At 32.4% G+C, this 20,405-nt stretch overlaps 1 protein-coding gene across 1 annotated transcript; it reads right to left on the bottom strand.

Moving 5' to 3' along the window:
- Positions 1–15,579: 15,579 nt before the first annotated feature.
- LOC129888321 (proline-rich receptor-like protein kinase PERK9) lies at positions 15,580–16,394 on the bottom strand. Its single transcript, XM_055963321.1, has one exon. It carries the CDS (start codon positions 16,384–16,386, stop codon positions 15,808–15,810), a length of 579 nt encoding a protein of 192 aa, XP_055819296.1. The 5' UTR covers positions 16,387–16,394; the 3' UTR covers positions 15,580–15,807.
- Positions 16,395–20,405: the final 4,011 nt, after the last annotated feature.

Genomic DNA, 20,405 nt, shown 5'->3' with positions numbered 1-20,405 from the left:
ACTTGTACATTGACTAAGAAAGAGTGATACATTTTAAGCAGTGTAGACCAACATAACTATTTTTTAAATTATATAATTATAATCATAGACAAGATTGTCACGCCCGAGAGGGTATTCTAGGGGTGGCCGGCACTCAAAAACTATTTCTGACCTCCGAGAGAATCACTTGGTCTCATCACTCATTCGTTCATCAGCGAAAGACTTAAGTGAAAATAAGAATACTTATGTGGGCTCGTCATCATCAACATCAAAGGAAAGAAATAATCCTTAGAAGAAGTAGTTTCAAAGGAGAACTACTCCAATTACATCATCAAACTTTAGCTATAAAGTATCTAACACTATCAGACCGTACCGATGACATGTCCATTGCTACCTCATAATACTCTACAATAATAAAAGGATAAAGAGTTCCTCCGAGTATAAAAAGGTCTCACCCAATAGATGGAAAATAATGATCTTCAATGATGTACCTGTTGAAGATCTCTAACACATGTATCTACATCATAAAACGATACAGGTCAAATGACGTCAGTACATGAAATGTACGAGTATGTAAAATGGCAGGAAAGTAAGGACAAGTATCAAGAAACTCCTCTCAGGAAGACTCAACTCAGAACTCAACATCATCTTAATATCAATATCTAATGCAAGTTTAAAAATAATAATAGTAAGCAATGTTTACTCAGTTGGAGTTTCTCTAACCGATAACCATCACTAATGAGCTAGTGATGATACAACGAAGCGATGTCGTTGCCACATTCATCCAATACCTTGCTAGGGTAAAGGACATCATCATCTTTGATCCAATCATCAAAGTCCTCTTTTTGGGACTTAAGAGGTATAGCCTCCATCCTACGCTGGCTACGTAGTTCTGGAGTTTGAGTCAATTAAATTCTTACCCAACTCGGTGCGCAATACTACTCCTAAAATATGTGCTCATATTAACATCATCATCTAGTCTTATTGAAATTTTATTTAAAACATCAAATTCATCTCATTACCTCTTCACCAATCATTATACTTCAAAACATCATTTACATCTCATCAAAACATCTTGCTCAAAACATCATTTAATCAAATTCATTTAAACTCAATTGTTTTGTTCTTTCAAAACTCAATAAAATACATATATAGTATTAATTCAAATCACTCTTTTTGTCAATGAATATTAAAAATCAACATCTTTACTCAAAACACACGTAAAAATATTCATGAACATAAAATCAATTAGGTTCATGGAAAAGTAGCCACGAACAATAATTTCAATAATATGAGAGAAAAAATAATAATAATCTTAATGCATAAATATATCTAACTCAATAGAAGAAGAATTAATTTATTTAGAATTCAAGATTAGGGTAAAACTCAACTATAACTCAATTACGATGAATTTAAATATTGGGCACATGAACGAACTCAATCAAATGATATGAATAGCCTTACATACCTGGAATCCGGAGCTTTACTCCGAATTGAAGAACTCAATAAACACTCTTGAACCCCTAGCCTTTTCTCCTCGCCGGAGCATTTTGGTGTACTACCCCGAGTATAAGAATCACCAGAATAGTTTTTCTACACTACTGAAAACTAAAACTATATTTGAGAATGAGTAAATAAGTGTATAGAAAAAAGAGTTGCTTTAGAAAGCTTGATGAATAAAATGAGGAAATAAGGTGAGTATTTATAGGTGTGGAGGAGGGACCTAAAAATAAATAAAAATAAATACAAATGATGTTCTTGAATATTCAATGGAGGATTGTGATGTTATGGATGATGTTAAATGGAGGACTGCTGATGTCATGAGTGATGCCAAATGATCTAGATCTTTCCATGGTTGGTGAGATGAACCTTCTTTTAACGGAATACCCTTTTTCAGAGTTGCGTTTGAACAAGATAACTCCCTAATTAGGATTTGACGTCTAATATGAATTGTAGATCTAGAAGTCTACTTTCATGTCGTTCAAGAATCAACCGATTTGGAGCATCCTACCGTGAGATATGATTTTTCTTCTACAAATATTTTATTTCGTCACAGCACCATGTCTTATAAAAATTAATTTATTTGACCTACTTATCCTCTTAATCTTAAGATATGGTCTACAAAAGTTGTAGGTAATGACGTTGGGGTTATTCAGAAATTTGAATCACTTAATTTGGACTATCTTATGAAAAATTATTCCCAAAATACAAAAATAGTATCATTTTCATCGAGAATCAAAACACGACATACAACGTTTTAAGGGGTGTTATGAAAATATTAACCTCCAATAAAAAAACCACAATATAAGAATTACTAAGAAAATCATCACTAACAGCGAAAATAGCAACAAAATGTTTACCTCCAACACCACCTTAGATAAGCAAAGTAAGGTCAGACCAAATCGAAAACTCATCAGAATAAATCACAAAAATTCTGAAAAAAAAGGATAGGACATTCTAGTCAATTCAAAAATATTAAATATTATAAAACTTTTACTTTATTGACTTCTTTAAATAGAATTATAGAATTTGTTTTATAAAAGGTAAAGTTAATTGATTTAGAAGTGTCCCATAAACTTAGAAATTTAAATGTTAGTTAAAAACTTTTTACCATTTTTTGGACTTTTTTTGCCTATTTTTGGACGTTTTTCAACTATTTCTTTTGGACGTCTCATAATAAGAAAATCTTCTTCATTTAAAGGAAAATGATGAAAAAACAATTTTATCTAAAGCAAAGTATTATAATGAAGAGTAAAAAGGTCAAACAATATTTCTAAGTGCACGTGTATCACGTTGATCAATTTTCAAATATTTTAAAAAGCTAATTAGGGTTATCATATCAAGTTAGAATATGTCATGTACAATTATACTACTCGAATTAAAAATGGTCTTTTTTTAATCCCTCCAAGCTATTAGGAGCTCCCACTTTTTTTGCTCCCTTAAAATAAGGGGTGCTTACTATTCGAGCAACTTCCTCTTGTCAATTAAAAATGGTTGAGTTAGAAGTTATTGAGTTATATTTACTTTAACGTGTTGTCTATGCAAATATATAATAAAAAACTAATAATATATAACAATAACAACGATAGCAATGTATCTAGTATAATCCCACAAAATAGGATCTAGGAAGAATAAATCATACACAAATCTTACCCCTACCTTAGAGCAAATACCTTGTTAAAGTGTTCATTGGCGATTACCCAGGGCAAAAACGCCACAGGTAAGGTTCTGCAGCCATGCACTCCATTTAGTGAACACAAATATAATGTTCCTCCCAAAGAAAAGAAGAAGTTCCCAAAAAAATGTACCTAAAGAACAATGATACTCATAACTCCTTTTTCTACCCCGGTGAACAACTTGTAAAACCTAGCAGCAGCATCAGTTAGCTCAACGTGCAAGTGTGTATAACGTTAATTAATAAGAATATGTATATATAAAGAATAAGTTGTGATGTGTATGGTATATTATGAAGTACAAAACTAAAAAAAAAATAGAAAAAAATATAATTAAAGAAGAATATGATAACTCATAATCACACTAATCATTAAAGAGCAAAATTAAATGTATTAAACAAAATTTCGCAATTAATATTAAAAGTCAAAATTATATTCTTATTCATACACGAAATCACACTCTAAACAATAGGTAAAGGGAAAACAACCAATACAATACAATAGGTAACAACAATCCACAAGTTGGAAAAATCAAGATTTTATAATCTAAGTAAATAACTGCCCCAAAAAATATTGAATTGCATGTATAAAAAAGAGAGATTTGATAAATAATAAAATTGCTTTTAAGCGGTAGGAATTTATGATCGAGGGTTAGATTATAAAAGGAGTTAACTGATATTTAAAGTCATAAAAAGTTAAACTTGCATTTGATTTTAAATTATTAAATTTTGTTATGTTACGTATTTCAAAAAAAAAATCATATATAGAATTTAGTTGATTTCAACGTCCTAAATATTAGGAGAATATTAAAATAACAATAAATTTAGTTAATCTTAAAGTCTTCAATAATTAGCAAAATAGTAAAATGACAATTTTATGAGTTTTTTGATGAAGGGCAAATTTATAGGACACTTTAACATTACCTTTTATAAAAATGATTCTACAATTGTATTTATAAAAGTCCTAATATTTTATACTTCTAAATTAATTTAAATACTACCTTATATAATTATTTATTTGAAGAATGCACAAAAAAAAACTAAATAAATAAATGTGAACTTGAAATAGGTACAGTACGCTAGTTTCCTTCTTTAATTTTGTATAGTATTTCTTTTATGATTAGTTTAATAAAAAAAGAATTGTTTTAGGTTAACAAAATTGTAATTGATTCTAAAGTCTTAAATGTTAGGATTTTTAATATAGTTTAAATAAGGAAAGATTGAAATAAAAATTAGTATATTATTTTTTGGATCAAGTCAATTTTAGTTGGAAAAAAATTCTTCTCCATTTAATTTTTATTAGCTTTATTATAGTTAATATTTAATATCATTAAAATAATAGTTAATAATTGAAGTAAATGGTAAAAAGACGATTTTGTCTAAATTTGAGTCTTTTAATAAATGACAAAAAATTCAATCAACATTAGAGTCTTCATGTTTTTAATATAGTATAGATATATATATATACCCAAACTATCTTTGCGTGTTTTTTTTAAAAATTTAAAAAAGGGGTTTTTAAATTGGGTGTTTTTTTTAAATTGAGAAGGGGTCAATGGACAAGTGGGCACATTCCGCCCGTTAGAGAGAAAGGTATAATTGCACTAGTTTTTGGACGGTAAGGGTATGATTTTATCAAAAATATAACGGGAGGTATATTAATACTATTTTCAATAGTTCGGGGTATATATGTCCTTTTTCCCTATTTTTAATTGCATCTCTTAGAACCTGAAATCACGGTGCCGTTTGGCATCAAATATTTTTGGAAAAAATTTGAAAAAAATAATAAAAACTACTGATTGGTCATATGATTTGTCATTACTTAGCAAATATATTTGGCAAGCATTCCATGTTTTCAAGTTTTACAAAAAAACTAATATTTGGGGCAAGATCTAATATTTGGAAAAAAAAATAAATTTCAAAATTACCCCAAACTTTTATATTTTATAAAAACACTCCTCATGTATTAATTTCAACTAATATTTATCTACTGGCTTACTTCATTAACGTGGTCAACCAATACCATTAATTAACATCTCTATCTATTATAAAAGAATAGTTTGTTACTACCTCATCCGGAAAAGAATAGCTTGAGAGACAAGATTGGAAAAAAAGAATAATTTATTTTAATGTGATTAATTTATTGTTCTTGCCTATATTATTATTTTGTTGTTATTGATTGTTATCAATTACTCCCTCCGTTTAAAAAAGAATGGCCTACTTTCCTTTTTAGTTTGTTTAAAAAATAATGACTCATTATTTTTTTGGCAACACTTTAATTTCAACTTTCCACGTAGCATATTTAAGGCCATATGATTAAAGGACATTTTGGTACATTTGACATAATTTTAATTTAGAACCATAAGATTGAAAGGTCTTTTTTTTATTTTCTTAAACTCTGTGTCAAATTAAATTATGACATTCTTTTTGAAACGGAGGAAGTATATTATAAGGTTTTTTTTAATGGAACATGTTTATTATAAAATGTTAATACACACTTATGGTATTTTTAATCATTTTTAGAACTTACAGATATAAAATAATATTTTTGAAACAGTAAAATATTCTTAAAAAAAATTGTGGCCAAACGCATGGTGAAATTTCACCAAACCTTCCTCCAAAAATAACTTGCCAAAAATATTTGAAAATTTGGGGGCAAACAATAGCCAAATTTATGTTAATTAAAGGGTGTGTGTGGTACAGAAATAAAATATTTAATTTTTTTATGTTTGGTAGGCTAAAATATTTGAGGAAAAATTTCATGAAATTACAAATTTGTTATAAATGAGGAAATTGATTACACTAAGAAGTAAGGAAAACAAATTGCATAAGTGACATTTTAAGTTTATTGTCTGTTGCTCACCCACTGATCAATCCCCTCAACCACCACCCTTTGATCATCTCATCCTTATCACCCTTGAACCCTCACTCATATTTCATCTCATTCCATTTTCATAGTGTTTTGCTAAATAATATATAAATTGTCTTAGATAATATCTTCATGCTTACTTACCAAACACTAAAAAATAAGTGAAAGACCCACTTATTTTTCAAGAAAATATTTTCTGAAAAAAATATTTTCCTTCGTACTAATTGCAATATCCCAAAATATTCAAACTCCGTTCAATATAGAAAGTTCAACAAAAAGACTTCACTTCTACTGAAGTTTGATGTCACGCCTTGGAAGGGTACCCTAGACGTAACCGGCACTCAAAAATTATTTTTGGCTTCCAAGCGAACCACATAGCCTGATCACACATCCGTTCATTCATTCATTCAGTGGAAAGTTTAAAAATAAAGAATAATTTAGCGGGCAACTCAAATCCCCCATCCAACTCGAAGAATAAAGGTCATGGACCAACAGATCAACTAAAATATTTGTCATTAAAAATAGTTTGACAAGAATAACTCAAGATAGAAGTACTCAATCGACTCATCACTATCTAGTCTATGAAGCCTCTATCACTACTATCTAATTGGTGCCAATGACATGTTTATGGCTGCCTCAAATCAAAATGAAAAAGGCTAACTCGATGCAAGAATACACAGACGGTGTCCTCCGAATGTAGGGGAGGACTCACTAATACGCTGAGTGCGAATAGATCCCCAATGATGCTCCTATTAACGATCTCTTAACCCTGTCTCTGCATCATGAAACGATGCAAGTCCAAATGAACGTCAGTACGTGGAATGTACGAGTATGTAATATGGCAGAATGAAACATACATCGAGGAAGAATAACATCGGTCCACATATCTCAAATCAGAAAGATAAGAGAGACTCAAATAAAGCGTCGTAAATCTAAAGTAAGGATACAGTTTAGACAGAGACCAATCATATACCATACAATCCAATCCAATTATGTATAATACAGTTCAATCAAATCATTTACAATTCGACCCCTTTCAATTATGTACAATCCGATTATATACACTCAACTCAACAATCAACTCAATAATCAAATCCAATCTAGTCACATACCATTCTATTCAATCCAATCACAATTCATCTAATCCAATCTGACCATATACAATCAACTCAATATTCAACTCAACCATCATCTCAAAGGACTCAACTCAATAATTATGCAAATTAAATTATGCAACGTTTTACAATTCAACTCAAAGGACTCAACTTAATAAATATGTAACAACTCACTCAAGTGTCCTAAGTCTAACAAGAAATAGTTTAGACAGGACTAACTCATAAGCATATAGCAACTCGCTCAACTCAACTGACTCAGAGTCCTATCAAGACCTATTTGGGAGTTTCTCTTAACCGACAACCATCACTTATGACCCAGTGAAAGTACAACAAACCGACGTTGTTGCCGCGTCCGTTCATACTTTTCCAGGGTACGAACGAATCAACAACTCATGGATCCAATCCAACCAAGTCCTATAATGTCAGGACAAATCTCTCGGGGAAGCATCCGACTTTAACGGTTCAATCCCCCCTACGTTTGGCAACACAGGTATTGGGTTCGAGTATGGCTATACTCTTGCCCAATTCGGTGCTCGATACTCCTCCCAAGACTCAATGCTCATAAAACTCCATCCAATCAACTCAATCGACTCATATCGACAAGTCTCATTACAACCTTGTCAGCTCATCAACTCTATCACGATCAAATCTCTTCCAATCATACTATCCGAGAAATCTCAATCATATCTTTCAAAAGAAATTTAAATGCACATTTATAGCAACATATGGACATAACCAATCATTTCCTCCATCCATTTGAGAAATCTATGAGACTCATCACAACTTCAAGACTTTAAATCGACACTTAATAATAGGCAATATTTTTAAGAAAATAACATCCTTTATCAATCCTATATAATTAAGAAGATCAATAAAACATATTTAACAACTCATCTTCATCAACTCATACTCACATAAAGGCTCATTTTAGGAACTTCTTAGCTCAACAACATCAACACATATAGAATCAAATAAATAGGGGACAAAGCTCATACAAACATAATTACATGGTCAAAGAGATCAATAAGACATATTAACAAGTAAAATGCTCAACTCATTTATAATCAAAATACTCGTGTTCAAAATAATTAAAAGACTCCTCAAATTCAACTCATGCTTAAACTCTTTTTTAAATCATAGATGAAAATAATCATTTCTTAAACTCAAAAATAGTGTATAAATAGTTTATGCAAAAATGCTCACAAATCATTTATTTAAAACTCCTTCTCAAAAGATCCTTTATTTTTGAAATACTCATAAGACTCCAATCAACTCAGATTATGCAAATCATATATCACATAATCACATTAGACTCCAATCCGCTTCATCACATAACATCCTCATCAATATACCTCTTCATCAATCATTCTACACATATTAAATAAGCACTATTCACGTTATCACTCACACTGTCATCAAAACATCATCATCACATCATCATCAAACATTATCATCACATTATTGTCAAGTATCATCAAATATCTACTCCAAAATCCTTATTTTTGTCCTATGTTTATTTTATAGAAGCAAAGGGACATTCTTAACTAACCAATTCATTCTTTTCATTCCAATCAATACATATATACACACAACTATCCATCTCAACCTCAAGACAGTTATGACAAGCAATCTCATCTTGGGTTCATGTGAATGAAACATGAACCCATACTCTCAACAAAACTCAACTCAAGAATATCGTCAATACCTATAAATCTATATACAAAGATACATTTGTAGTTAATAATATGAAAAATAACTAATTAGTAACTCAAGTCATTAAAATCATCAATCAACCATTTGTATCTAAAAACATTCCATAGTTTAGGGAAAACTTTCAAGAAAACCTTTCTAGAAGGTGCAACTCTTTCACAACTCCTAACCAACACATCTATGGGCATATGGAAGAAATCAATCCATATTTTAGGTTAGCCTTACATACCTTGTTTGAAGACTTTGAAGAAACCTTGATGTTAGGTCTTTAATGGAAGGCTTGAATTCTTGAAGCTCTTGAAGACAATCTTTGTTGGAGAAGGATTTGGAGAAGAAGAAGAAGAAGAAGAAGAGAGGGAAAGTTTTAGGGCTTTTTAGAGAGAGGGAGGACTGAAAATGGTCCCAAAACGTTCAAGGATAGGGTATATATAATTAGGGAAAAGTCCAAGTTGCCCCTCTTCAAAAATCTGAAAAATTGGGCAAAAACCTTGCTGGCGCTATAGTGGCGCATCGCGCCACTGCAGCGCCAAGCCAAAATAGGCTTAAAACCCTGCACATCTAATAGTGGCGCGTCGCTCCAAGCACTAAACTACTGAGGCTATTTTTTGGCGCTATAGTGGCGTGGGGCGCCACTGGAGCGCCAAGCCTAAATTTTGCCCAGGCCTGAAATTCCTACAATACTAGTCTATAGTAAATTGGCCATAACTTTTGACTCCAAACTCCAAAAATTACAATTTTAGTGGAGTTGGAAAAAAGACTCAAATACCTTTAATTTGATATTTCGTGGTCCACTCAGTTATTTATATCCTAGGAGATATGGTAGTTTGAAGTTGACCCTTATACTAACTCATTCGAAAATTTAATCGATTGGAGTTCTTTGGACTCGACTTGGTGTTAGAGATCCCTTATGACCCCTAAACACATCTAACACACTTTAATTACTTAGGAATTAATCCTAACTCATGTGTAGAATTACAAGTCCTCCGGTCCGAGTCTACCCACACGTGGAGAAAGGTTCGAGTCTTTGCAAAAAATATTCCGGGGTATCACATTTGACTTGTACGAACACCATCTACGATCCATAGAAGTTTCCACGAACCTTAGATGGGCTCGTAGAGTTGAACTTTAGAAGTTGAAATTTGGGTTAGAAACTACAGACCAAGTTTACGGATCGTAGAAGTTTCCACGGGTTGTAGACCTTATCCGTAGATCAAGTCTTGAAAGTCACCCCTCCGTAGAAAATCTATGATCTCTTCTTACGGTTCGTAGAAGAATTTACGGATCACAAAAGGTCCTATAACCCCAACTTCAGAGAATCGAGTTTCAGTATCTTTTCTACGGACATACAAGACGGTCCGTAGAAAGGTCTATGACCCATAGAAAGGGTTCGTAGGTCGAAACTTTAGAATCTCCAAGATCTCTGCCAATTTTCTATGAGAGGCTTCTACGGTCAGTAGAATGATCCGTGAAAGTTTCCGTAGACGGTCCCAATCAAATTTTATGAGGGTAATTCCATCTTTTTCACCTTTTTAAGCCTAAATTTCGATAATTTTATACCTAATTAAGTCCCTTAACAGTACAATTTGACCATTACGGTTCAAGCGTCTTCTTCAAGTTTTTCAAGAATTTAGTTCTTTAGGTATGTAAGGCTATTTATAGTATTGGACTAAGTTCGTCCTCAAACCTTACATCTAGATTCAGTCAATAAGAGATTGATCTAGTTCAAACCCAAGTTTTCTTCAATTTTTTAATGGGTCTTAATTCCTTCTATTGAATATTGAGTATTATCATTGAGTGTATGTTTATTCATATAATTCTAATCCTTGAATTATAGTTCGTATTTATTCCTCACATGAACCCTATCTAGTTAAGAAATTGAAGTTTTTGTATGCTTTACTATTCACCATGCATGATTTTCATAACTTAAGTAAAATTAAGTATTTTGCATTATTATCGAGAAATAGTTTTAAGGGAACTGAAGAGTTCCAAATGCATTACTTGTATTGAGAAAAAACATAACTTTTTCAAAGAGAGTATAAATAGTTTCAAAAGCAGTTTCAATCAATTAAAGAGAAGATCAGTATAGCTTCAAGAAATATTTTGAGCATTGACTCAACACAAACAGTGTTACTATTATGAGCATTATTGCATTGGTTTGAAAGTAGTATTGAGCACAGATTTGAATATGAGTTTAGATAACTCAAATTCCATAAATTGTGCAGCTGGCGTAGATATGATCATAACGTTGATTCGGGCGGCTCCTCACTAGCTTCGTTGAGGCTCTTTAGATGGATTTATAAGTTAAGTCGTGTCCCTTACCCTAGCAAGGTATTGGATGGCGCTGCCAACGTGAGCAGTACGTTGTATCATCACGGAACTCATAGTAATGATTGTCAGTTAAAAAAATCCCCAAGAAATAAAGTATTTATCTTCAGATTATATATATTGCATTGTCTTAGTTTTGAAGCTTTACAAATTCTATTTTACATTCATGCTTTATATTTCAGTCATTATAAGTGTTTCCTTTTAGTTTAGTTATTATTTCATTCAACTATATATACAGTACATTTCAGATAATGATGCTTTTTGATGCTGCATCATTTTATGATGCAAAAGTAAGTATTCAGGATCATTAATAAGCGTTTCGTTGAGATCACACTTCGTCAGCTTTTGTTGAGACCTCCTTGATTTCGGAGGACTCCTTTATAGTTATTGCTTTCAGTATTTAGTATTTTTTTAGATAGCCGCGGGTCCTGTCCCGACACCTATCTTTAGTGATTAGAGGCTTCATGGACAAAGATAGAATTTGAGTAAATCTAGTCTTTGAGATAATGTTTTAAACATTTATTTCATATTATATTCAATTATTTTTAGACAGATCTTGAGATGTACTTAAAGTATTTACATGTTCATCTTTTAAAGCTTTTGTATTTGACTTTAGTTTTCCGCTAAATAGCCAGACCAAGAGTTCGCTTAAGACCAACAATGATTTTCGAGTGCCGGCTATGCTTAGGTGTAGACTCGGGGCTTGACACAAACCATCCAAAAATTACTATGAAACAGATACACGATATACATTGGTAAAAAAGAGTATACATTGGTAAAAAAAAGTGTAAAACACATATGTACTAGTGTATCATAAGCATGTATGGTACTTAAAATTGAAAATTTAAAATACGAATACAATGCTCAGATTTGAAACAGAGAAACACACGTAGACATGTCAAATATATCCCAACAAATCATTATATATATTAAACTGTATCGATTATTATTTCTTTTAGATTTTTATCTTTGTGTTTCAATGACAGAATAATATAACATATATCATTTATTATCATATTGATCCATACTATATTAATTCTGTCATTGATGCAATTGTATATGACTATACCTAATGTAATCACTTTATTGTGTTGACAAATTAATTAGGAAAAGAAACAAAAATAATATTTGAGTTTCGATTATTTTCATACTAATAAAGATACAACACAAATTTACATGTTTGTTTCAATAGAGGAAAATTCACAATTTCTTTATCCTCGTTCATTTTCGGTAGCTGAGATGTCTCAAATTGGGAAACAACACAAGGAATTTGGTGAGTGATTTTTTTCTATTGATTTAATTATATGATCATTTAATTATATTTGAGAATTAAATATAAACTTGAAGGGTAAAAAGTAGAGTTATACAACATATGATGCAGGACAGAGAGAGTGAAAGGAAAATAACTGAGTTAGATTCTAAAAATAAAATTGATAAAAAGAAATCCCTAAATATAGTTACATTAGGCAATAGTTTTAAACTATAGTTATATATTATAAATATTGTAATATTTGCTTAGAGTTAATTTTTCATTTTTTTTTGTTTTTAATCTAAGTTGTCCTATCCTGCTCCGCTCCCCATCCAGATTTTTAATTTTAAAAAACTTTTTTAACTGAATTTTATTCTAAAAATAAAATTCATAAAGAAGAAGATAGAATCATGTCGAAGGAGGATTTATTATTTTTGAAGTTTTCATTCTTTTCTTCTTTTTTATACCCGAAATTATTGCACTTGAGTCGATGATATTTCAAAAAATAACTTTTCTACCTCCACGAAGTAATGATAAGGTCTGCATACATTCTACCATCTTCATTCCCTACTTGTGTGATTTCACTGGATATGTTAGTGTTTTTGTTGATTCAATCAACGTTTGGATTATAATTGAAAATCATGATTTCAAATTTCAAAGTTTCCAAAAAGCATGATTTGAGATTCCAAATTATGACTTCAACTTTTTTAAATGTAAAACTGAACCCATAGTTTATATTTTGTATAAAAAGGAACCATCATTTTAAATTTTGCATTAAAAAAAAGATTCATACTCAACGTGAAGAGATTTTCCGTATCACATGAAATGATTATATTAAATAACTAGTTAATACTATAGTGTACTATTGTTGACTAGTGGATCTTTATAAAACTATGTGTATTTGAAAGTTTGATTTTGAAAGTTTGTCATCACAAACATTTCTTTACAAAAGAACATGAAAAAATGTGATTTTATCAATGCAGCGTCTTAGGATATTCTGATATCTTGTTTATGGACTATGATTTATTTATTTGATAAGATTGTGTGAAAATTGATTTTTTTTTGATAATTTTCATAGCTTATGGAATTTCATGTTTATGGAAAAAAAAATATAACTTATAAAATTTAAATTACATGTCAAAAAAAAAATTTCAATTTCATGTAATTTGATTTTATATCATCCAAATGGGTCATATTGTCCAAAGTGGGACGTCATAGATTTCAAGGCACACGGCGAAAGTATCACCGGAAATGAATTCCGGCCAAACACGAAAGTACTTTCACTTTTGGATAACCATCATCGGATAAATAATTGAAATTAGTTTGATCTAAACGATAGTTAATGACAAGTTCTGGTTGAAAACAGTACTCTACTTAATATTATATTACCTGTCAATGACATACGCATATGAGATCATTGTGCACTTAAGCGTTAGTCAAAACCCATAGCACATGACATAAATGCCCTTTAGCTAGAAATGTTTGGTAAGTATTGTCATCCAAATATATTTACTGTACTTATTTTGTATCATTTTTTATTTACTTAATCTACAAATATATTTTTAGTATTTTTTCTTAGCAATGACACCCTTATAGCAACGTGCATCCGCCCCAGAGCATAGCCAGGTGTTAGACCCTAAGTTTGGACTTAGGCGCATGGAGCCAAAGGCAGTGCCAAGGGCTTGTACATTGCCCCTTGACACGGGCCTATGCGGGTGAGACAAGCAATGTGCGGAGTTGTATGCCGATGGCATGGTGTGCAGCCAGGTCAAGATTCTTAAGTGTTGGCAAGCAACTTGACGAATGTCAGTGGCGCAAGATAGGCGCAGAGCATCAGGCGAAGGGCATGCGCGAGATAGGCGCATGGCACCAGGCAGACATGCGCGAGACAGGCGCATGGCATCAGGCAAAGCATGCGCGAGACAGGCGCATGGCACCAGGTAAGGCATGCGCGAGACAGGCGCATGGCACCAGGCAGGGCATGCGCGAGACAGGCGCATGGCATCAGGCGGGCATGCGCGAGACAGGCGCATGGCATCAGGCGGGCATGCGCGAGATAAGCGCATGGCACCAGGCGGGCATGCGCGAGATAGGCGCATGGCACCAGGCGTAGGCATGCGCGAGATAGGCGCATGACACTAGATGGAGAGGCGCATGGCATCAGGTGGGCATGCGCGAGATAGGCGCATGGCACCGGCGGACATGCGTGCAGGCAATGGGGTTTGCATCGGCGGACATGCGTTGGCATGAGCGTGCCGAGGCCAAGGCTGATGGACGATAGCAAGGCATTGGCATGATACTGGTAAGGCAGTGTGGGCAAGGCATTGGCATGGGCAAATTTGGCTAAGTGTTGGGGCGAAGCTGTGAAGGGAAAATCGGTTAAGGCAAAGGAAACAGGCAGGTGCAAGGCACGCGAGCGAGGCACGCGTGCGGCACATACGTCGGTTGAGCAGTGTGCGAGGCAAATGCAACGGTTGGCAGATTTTCTGAAGACTTCGCCCATGAGGCCGAAATTTAAGGGCACGTTTCCTAGCATGTTTTCCCATGATCCCTTGTAATGTTGGCACATGACCATGCACGTTCCTCCCCCTTAGTGCTGTAAACTGCCTGTGGAAGCTTGTATATATAGGCATAGATTGGCTAAGGCAAGTAGCAAGAGTTCCTGTATGAACAAGTGTTGCCGTGGTAGTGGGAGCAAGAGTTTGTGAGCCTTTCCAAATATGTAAGTCCTTTTGTAAAATCTGAGTGAGAGATTAATAAAAGGTTGGGCAATCCGCCTGTAACGCTGCGTGTCTTTATTGTTTACATTGTGTGTGTGTGTTTGATGCGAAAAGAAACTAAGTGTCGAGGCTGAAGTTGGTGTGCGACGCCGACTGTTGAGCGGTGGTATTTGTGGAAGAAAATCACCCTCGTTACACCAGGTAGGTGAAGGGGCTTTGTCTAACCCTCTTTTGCGCAAATTATACTATTTATATATTTTGGCTTCTTCCTATGTTTATTTTTTCATATTTTGAACTTTCTTAATGAAAATACTGGTTCTATTACAGTCCACCCCAATTTGGGTGAGCTGTAAGTTAGAGCTAAATCATTGTGGACTACCTGCTGCATTGCCATTTAATTGCATGATTTCATGATCTTGACATTAATCTTGAGGTTGACAGTAGAGAAACAATCTAATCTTTAGATGAACATTGTTTCTATTGATGTTGTGTACCCAAATTTCAATCAGATTGGACCAGATACGAAAAGCATCAAGAAAAATATACACATTCTCTCGTATATATGAAACTAGTAGATGAATTGAAAAATATGATATGCTATAAGCCTAATATCCTAGAATGCAAAATATACATATACCATTTTGACTTTCAAGAATCCCCTGCTACTCTTTTCACCAACAAATTAAATGGAAGATCACCCAAAATGCCAGAACAATGGAGGCTTGAAAAAGTGGAAGAGTAGTTGCCTGTGAAGCAAAATAATAGTAGTAAGGATAAGTGTAATTCTTCTGTACTGGTGGCACCTGAGTTGATGGTATATTGATAATATTGGGAGCATTATTAGGAGGTGTTGGACAATTAGAAGTATGAGGAGGACCAGTGTATATCATGTAAGATGGTGGAGGAGATTTAGGTTCTTTTTGCGTCGAGGACGGTGGTGATGGTGAATGGGAGGAAGATTGAGGTGGTGAGGGGCGGAGTGGGGCGAAAAGTGGTGGAGGTGGTGGTGGTGTTTGTGTTAGTATTGATGATGATGGTGAGGGTGAGGGTGGTGGCTTGAGTTTGATAGGGGAAGGTGGTGTAGAACAAATAAGAGGACATGTATTACATTCACTTATGCAGAGTAAACTTGCTGGTGGCATTGTATTACTATCTTGGGAATTTGCTACAGAAAATGTAACACAAAGGAGCAAAATTGAACATTTTGTTGTTGTCATGAGAGCTAGTGGAAGAAATTTGGTATGTTTCATTTTTAGGCCAAATTGTGATTGAAGAAACTTGTGATGCTAAGTGGTCTTTGCTTTTATAGAGACCTATTACCCCTTCCAAGCATCTTATTCATTCTTGTTTGAGGCTCTTTCAGAAAGTTGAACATGAATATATGCTTCCTTTTGGATAGAAAAGATGTATTATTTGCTTTAAAGCTTTGTAATTTATCTCTCTCCATTTCCACCTCTACCACCCTTATACTTTCAATAATTCCTTATAAAGAAAGTGGTGACTACAGATTCATGTTTTGATTTTGGTTGCTTTCTGACAATGTTATTTTAGGAGTATAACAAAGTTTTAATTTGTTAATTCATTTTGTAACTTTTGTTTTCCTACCTTATTTGAATTCTATCGTAATAGTGTATTATTTCAAAAATATTTTATTGGTGGAAAATGATCCTTTCATATTTATCCTTTTTCGAAGGAGAAGTTTTGAACTTTTCTTCTTATAACACAACACAATATCATTCACAATATAATCATTAAGAAAATTTTGTCAAGGATCGTGAGAGATTTTTTTTTTTTTAGTTTTAATACTTCTTTTCATCTAGAGAATTAAAAATTTTTATATGAAATATCTTACTCGTGGTTGAGCTTTCTCTGACCAACTAATCCAAACATATGTAGGTTAATTGACAAAATTCTATTACAATATTATGCATCTTTAATATACATTTTTTGTTGTCTGATTTATGATTCTTCAAGATTTGTAATTTTAACTTATGCATGACGTCTTTAATTTCGATTCCACTAACATTCACAATTAGATCAAAGGGAAAAAAGTAATTTGGCGGCCATATTATCTTTTCATTATGCCTTTCCCTATACACAATTTATGCCCAATACGCACTTTATGCTCTCTCCTCTTTGCATATCCTTTTCTTGAGGAGATAAACTTTGGGATCAACCCCTTTTTATCTTTATCCCAAGTAAAGAATTTTCCATCTGTCATTGCAAATTCCAGAAGATTTTCATGATGGCCCAACGATTTCTACATATCTTGAATTAATAAAGTAGGCATCCTAGTTTAGTTGGACATTGGAGAATGCATGAGTGGGTTTGGATTTGATGAATAAACGTAGCTGACCGCTCTTCTTGTTGAGTTGTCGGATATAATTCAAAACTCAAAATGCTATGTAATTTTTGTTTAATGTTCAAGTAAAAATCTATCTATTTATCTATTTTACTATTCAAAAGAGGGTTAAAGTTGAATTACAAAAATTGCCTATTAAAGTTGAGGGACTATCTTTATCTTAGCTTATCTTATATCTTATATCTTATCTTATTTTATATCATATCATCATATCATATATCATCATATATTATTAAAAACGGAACGTTTCAAAGTGTAAAGTTGAATTATCATTTTGCCCCTACACCAAATTATATATATATATATATATATATATATATATATATATATATATTAAATTTGTAGGATCCTACTAAATGATAAAATCATATCAGTTCAAGCTTTTTCCCCCTCCAACCTCCAAATGTCCAGATTTGATAAATAAATTATTTATTTTTCTTTAATACTCCATTGCTTTAATTTATTTTCACTTTTTTTTTTGCTCTTTGGCTTTCCATTTTCCAATATGCTTTCAAATGAACATATAACGTAATTTTTCACTTATAAATAGAGTGCATTTTAAAGTCATTTGATATAATTTGTCCTATTCAAATAGCCAAATCCGTACAGTTGGTAGTAAAGATGGTGATATACATAAAGAAGGTACCAAAATTTATTTTAGAATTTTGTAGTATTATTTTTCTATTGTAAGCATTACTATTGGCAAGTGTGATGTATGCTATGAAATTGATAATGATTTACTATTCATATATAATTAAAAAATATATATTGATCCAATTTTTGTACATACACTTTTACAAATTGTTACTTTCATTTATAAGTTCTATATATAAACACATTAATCAAGATAAGATTTATCACATTACAAAAATAATGTACAAAAATAAATATCAATATAAAGTCAACCATGTACTAATTTTATAAAATAGTAAGGGACAAACATGCAAAGCACGTTTTCAAAAACTAGTATATATAAAAAAGAATCTTTAGTCCGATGATGTGGCACTCCGTGAAGCCTTGTATATAATTTATATGTTTCCTTATTTTTCTAATCAAAAGCAGTGCTTCGGAAAGGAAACAAGAGCATAAAGGCGTCTGATAAAAATAACTGAAAACTAAAAAGTTACACCTATTAGCGCTCTTGAAATTAAGCAATTACTTTTTATCTTTTCTTACAATTTTTAAAACTTTTCCATAAGAAAAAAAAACCCTACAAACAACAAAAGAACGCATAGATAAAAAATCCTACGGACTCCAAATAAATAGATGCAATATATCCAGTAAAACCCTTCCTTCCTTTTCCCTCTCTCTTCTCGTATTTTTCTGGAATAACTCCTGAACATCAAATAGACCTGGAAATAGCTTTTGGCAGAAATGCAAAGTAAGATTGCGTACAATAGATTCATGTGGTTGGATTCTTTCCCGGACCCTGCGCATAGCGGAAGCTTTAGTGCACCGGATTGCCTTTTTTAACTCCTGAACATCAAAACGGCACATAAAATTCACTGAGACAATTCTCATTGGCAACACACAAGATCAACCTAGTTTCTCTGTATTCACCCATGACGACCTTCTTCTTTATGGTGTGCTACTTTTAATACTTCTAGACAATTTTCAAATTCAAATAGACTTACCCAAAATCAACATCGCCTTGAGCCCTCGCGAAGGTTAGATTTCTAACCCACAAGTTCGAAGTACTAATAATTTTGCAAAACTTATACATGTAAATTCAACTCTGACATGACATACTAAACCAATCCAATTGCTCTATATTTTTCCATCATGTTCGTTTGCTAATTACTTTGAATGCCACCAGTGACTTTACAACCGGAGTAGATTTACCTAGAGTTTTATTCACAGCAGGCAAAGGTATGGAGATCCTCATTTTCAACTACTTATTTCCATGTTACCACTTTCCTTCCTTGATCATGTATATTTTTTTCCCTCTAGGTAGTAATTAAGTCATGCTTTACTACATATAATATTATATAATTTTTTTTTATTTTCAATTTATTTATTCATGTCGTATTGGTATCATGTTGAGTGATCGATTCATGTTATTAAGTTCGTCTAACGAGTTTAGATGAAGTATCATCAGGACTTAAATTTATTTGGCATCATGACCTGATGTGTCCCAAATTCGATTTAGATTATGGTGCTATAATTAGCAGTTCTGGAGGTTGAAGATTATTGGAAGAACATTGTGCTCAATAATGTTCAAACAAGATAATTATTGGCTTACATTTTAGTCTTTATTTTGTCTTATCAACCAATTTATTTAAATTAATCAATTGATTTTAATAGTGACAATTTTAAAAGAACTTTATATCATGTATTTCTTGAAAAAAAAGTATAATATATGCCGTGAAACTGAATATTTTACTATTTTTAATGTAAAAAAATAGAGAATCATGCTTGCATGAAAAATTATTCAATATTGAGAAATCAAACATATTAAGGAACAAATATTGCTATCAGAAAATATATAATAGATCAAATGATAAAAAAAAGGAAGACTTTTTCATCATTTATTAGAATCTCTTGATATGTGTGACAAGAGCTTCTAATTTAGTTTTAGTAATGATCAATCTTTCAGATATTGTACTATTCAGATAATAGAAAAAAAATATTTATAAATTTAATGAGGTTATTCGTGACCGCGCATAGCGTGGTTAAGTTATCTAGTTTTAATTATGTAAGAAGGTAAAGTGCAAATGATAAATCAACACAAATTTGTTTACGTGGAAAATTCCTTGCTTAAGAGAGACAAAAATCATGATTTATCTCCAATAAAAAATTGATCAAAATTTTCGTTATAACTCGAGGAATTTTTAAGGTACACTCAAGAAACTAGAAAATTTTAATTAAGAGTGACAAAAGAGTTTCAGAAGTAAAAAGAAGTGACCC

This window comes from Solanum dulcamara, chromosome 5 (assembly GCF_947179165.1).
Source record: "Solanum dulcamara chromosome 5, daSolDulc1.2, whole genome shotgun sequence".
In the NCBI taxonomy this organism is placed as follows: Eukaryota; Viridiplantae; Streptophyta; class Magnoliopsida; order Solanales; family Solanaceae; genus Solanum; species Solanum dulcamara.
The sequence above is the reverse complement of the archived record's forward strand: the minus strand, read 5'-3'. Positions and strand labels throughout refer to the sequence as shown.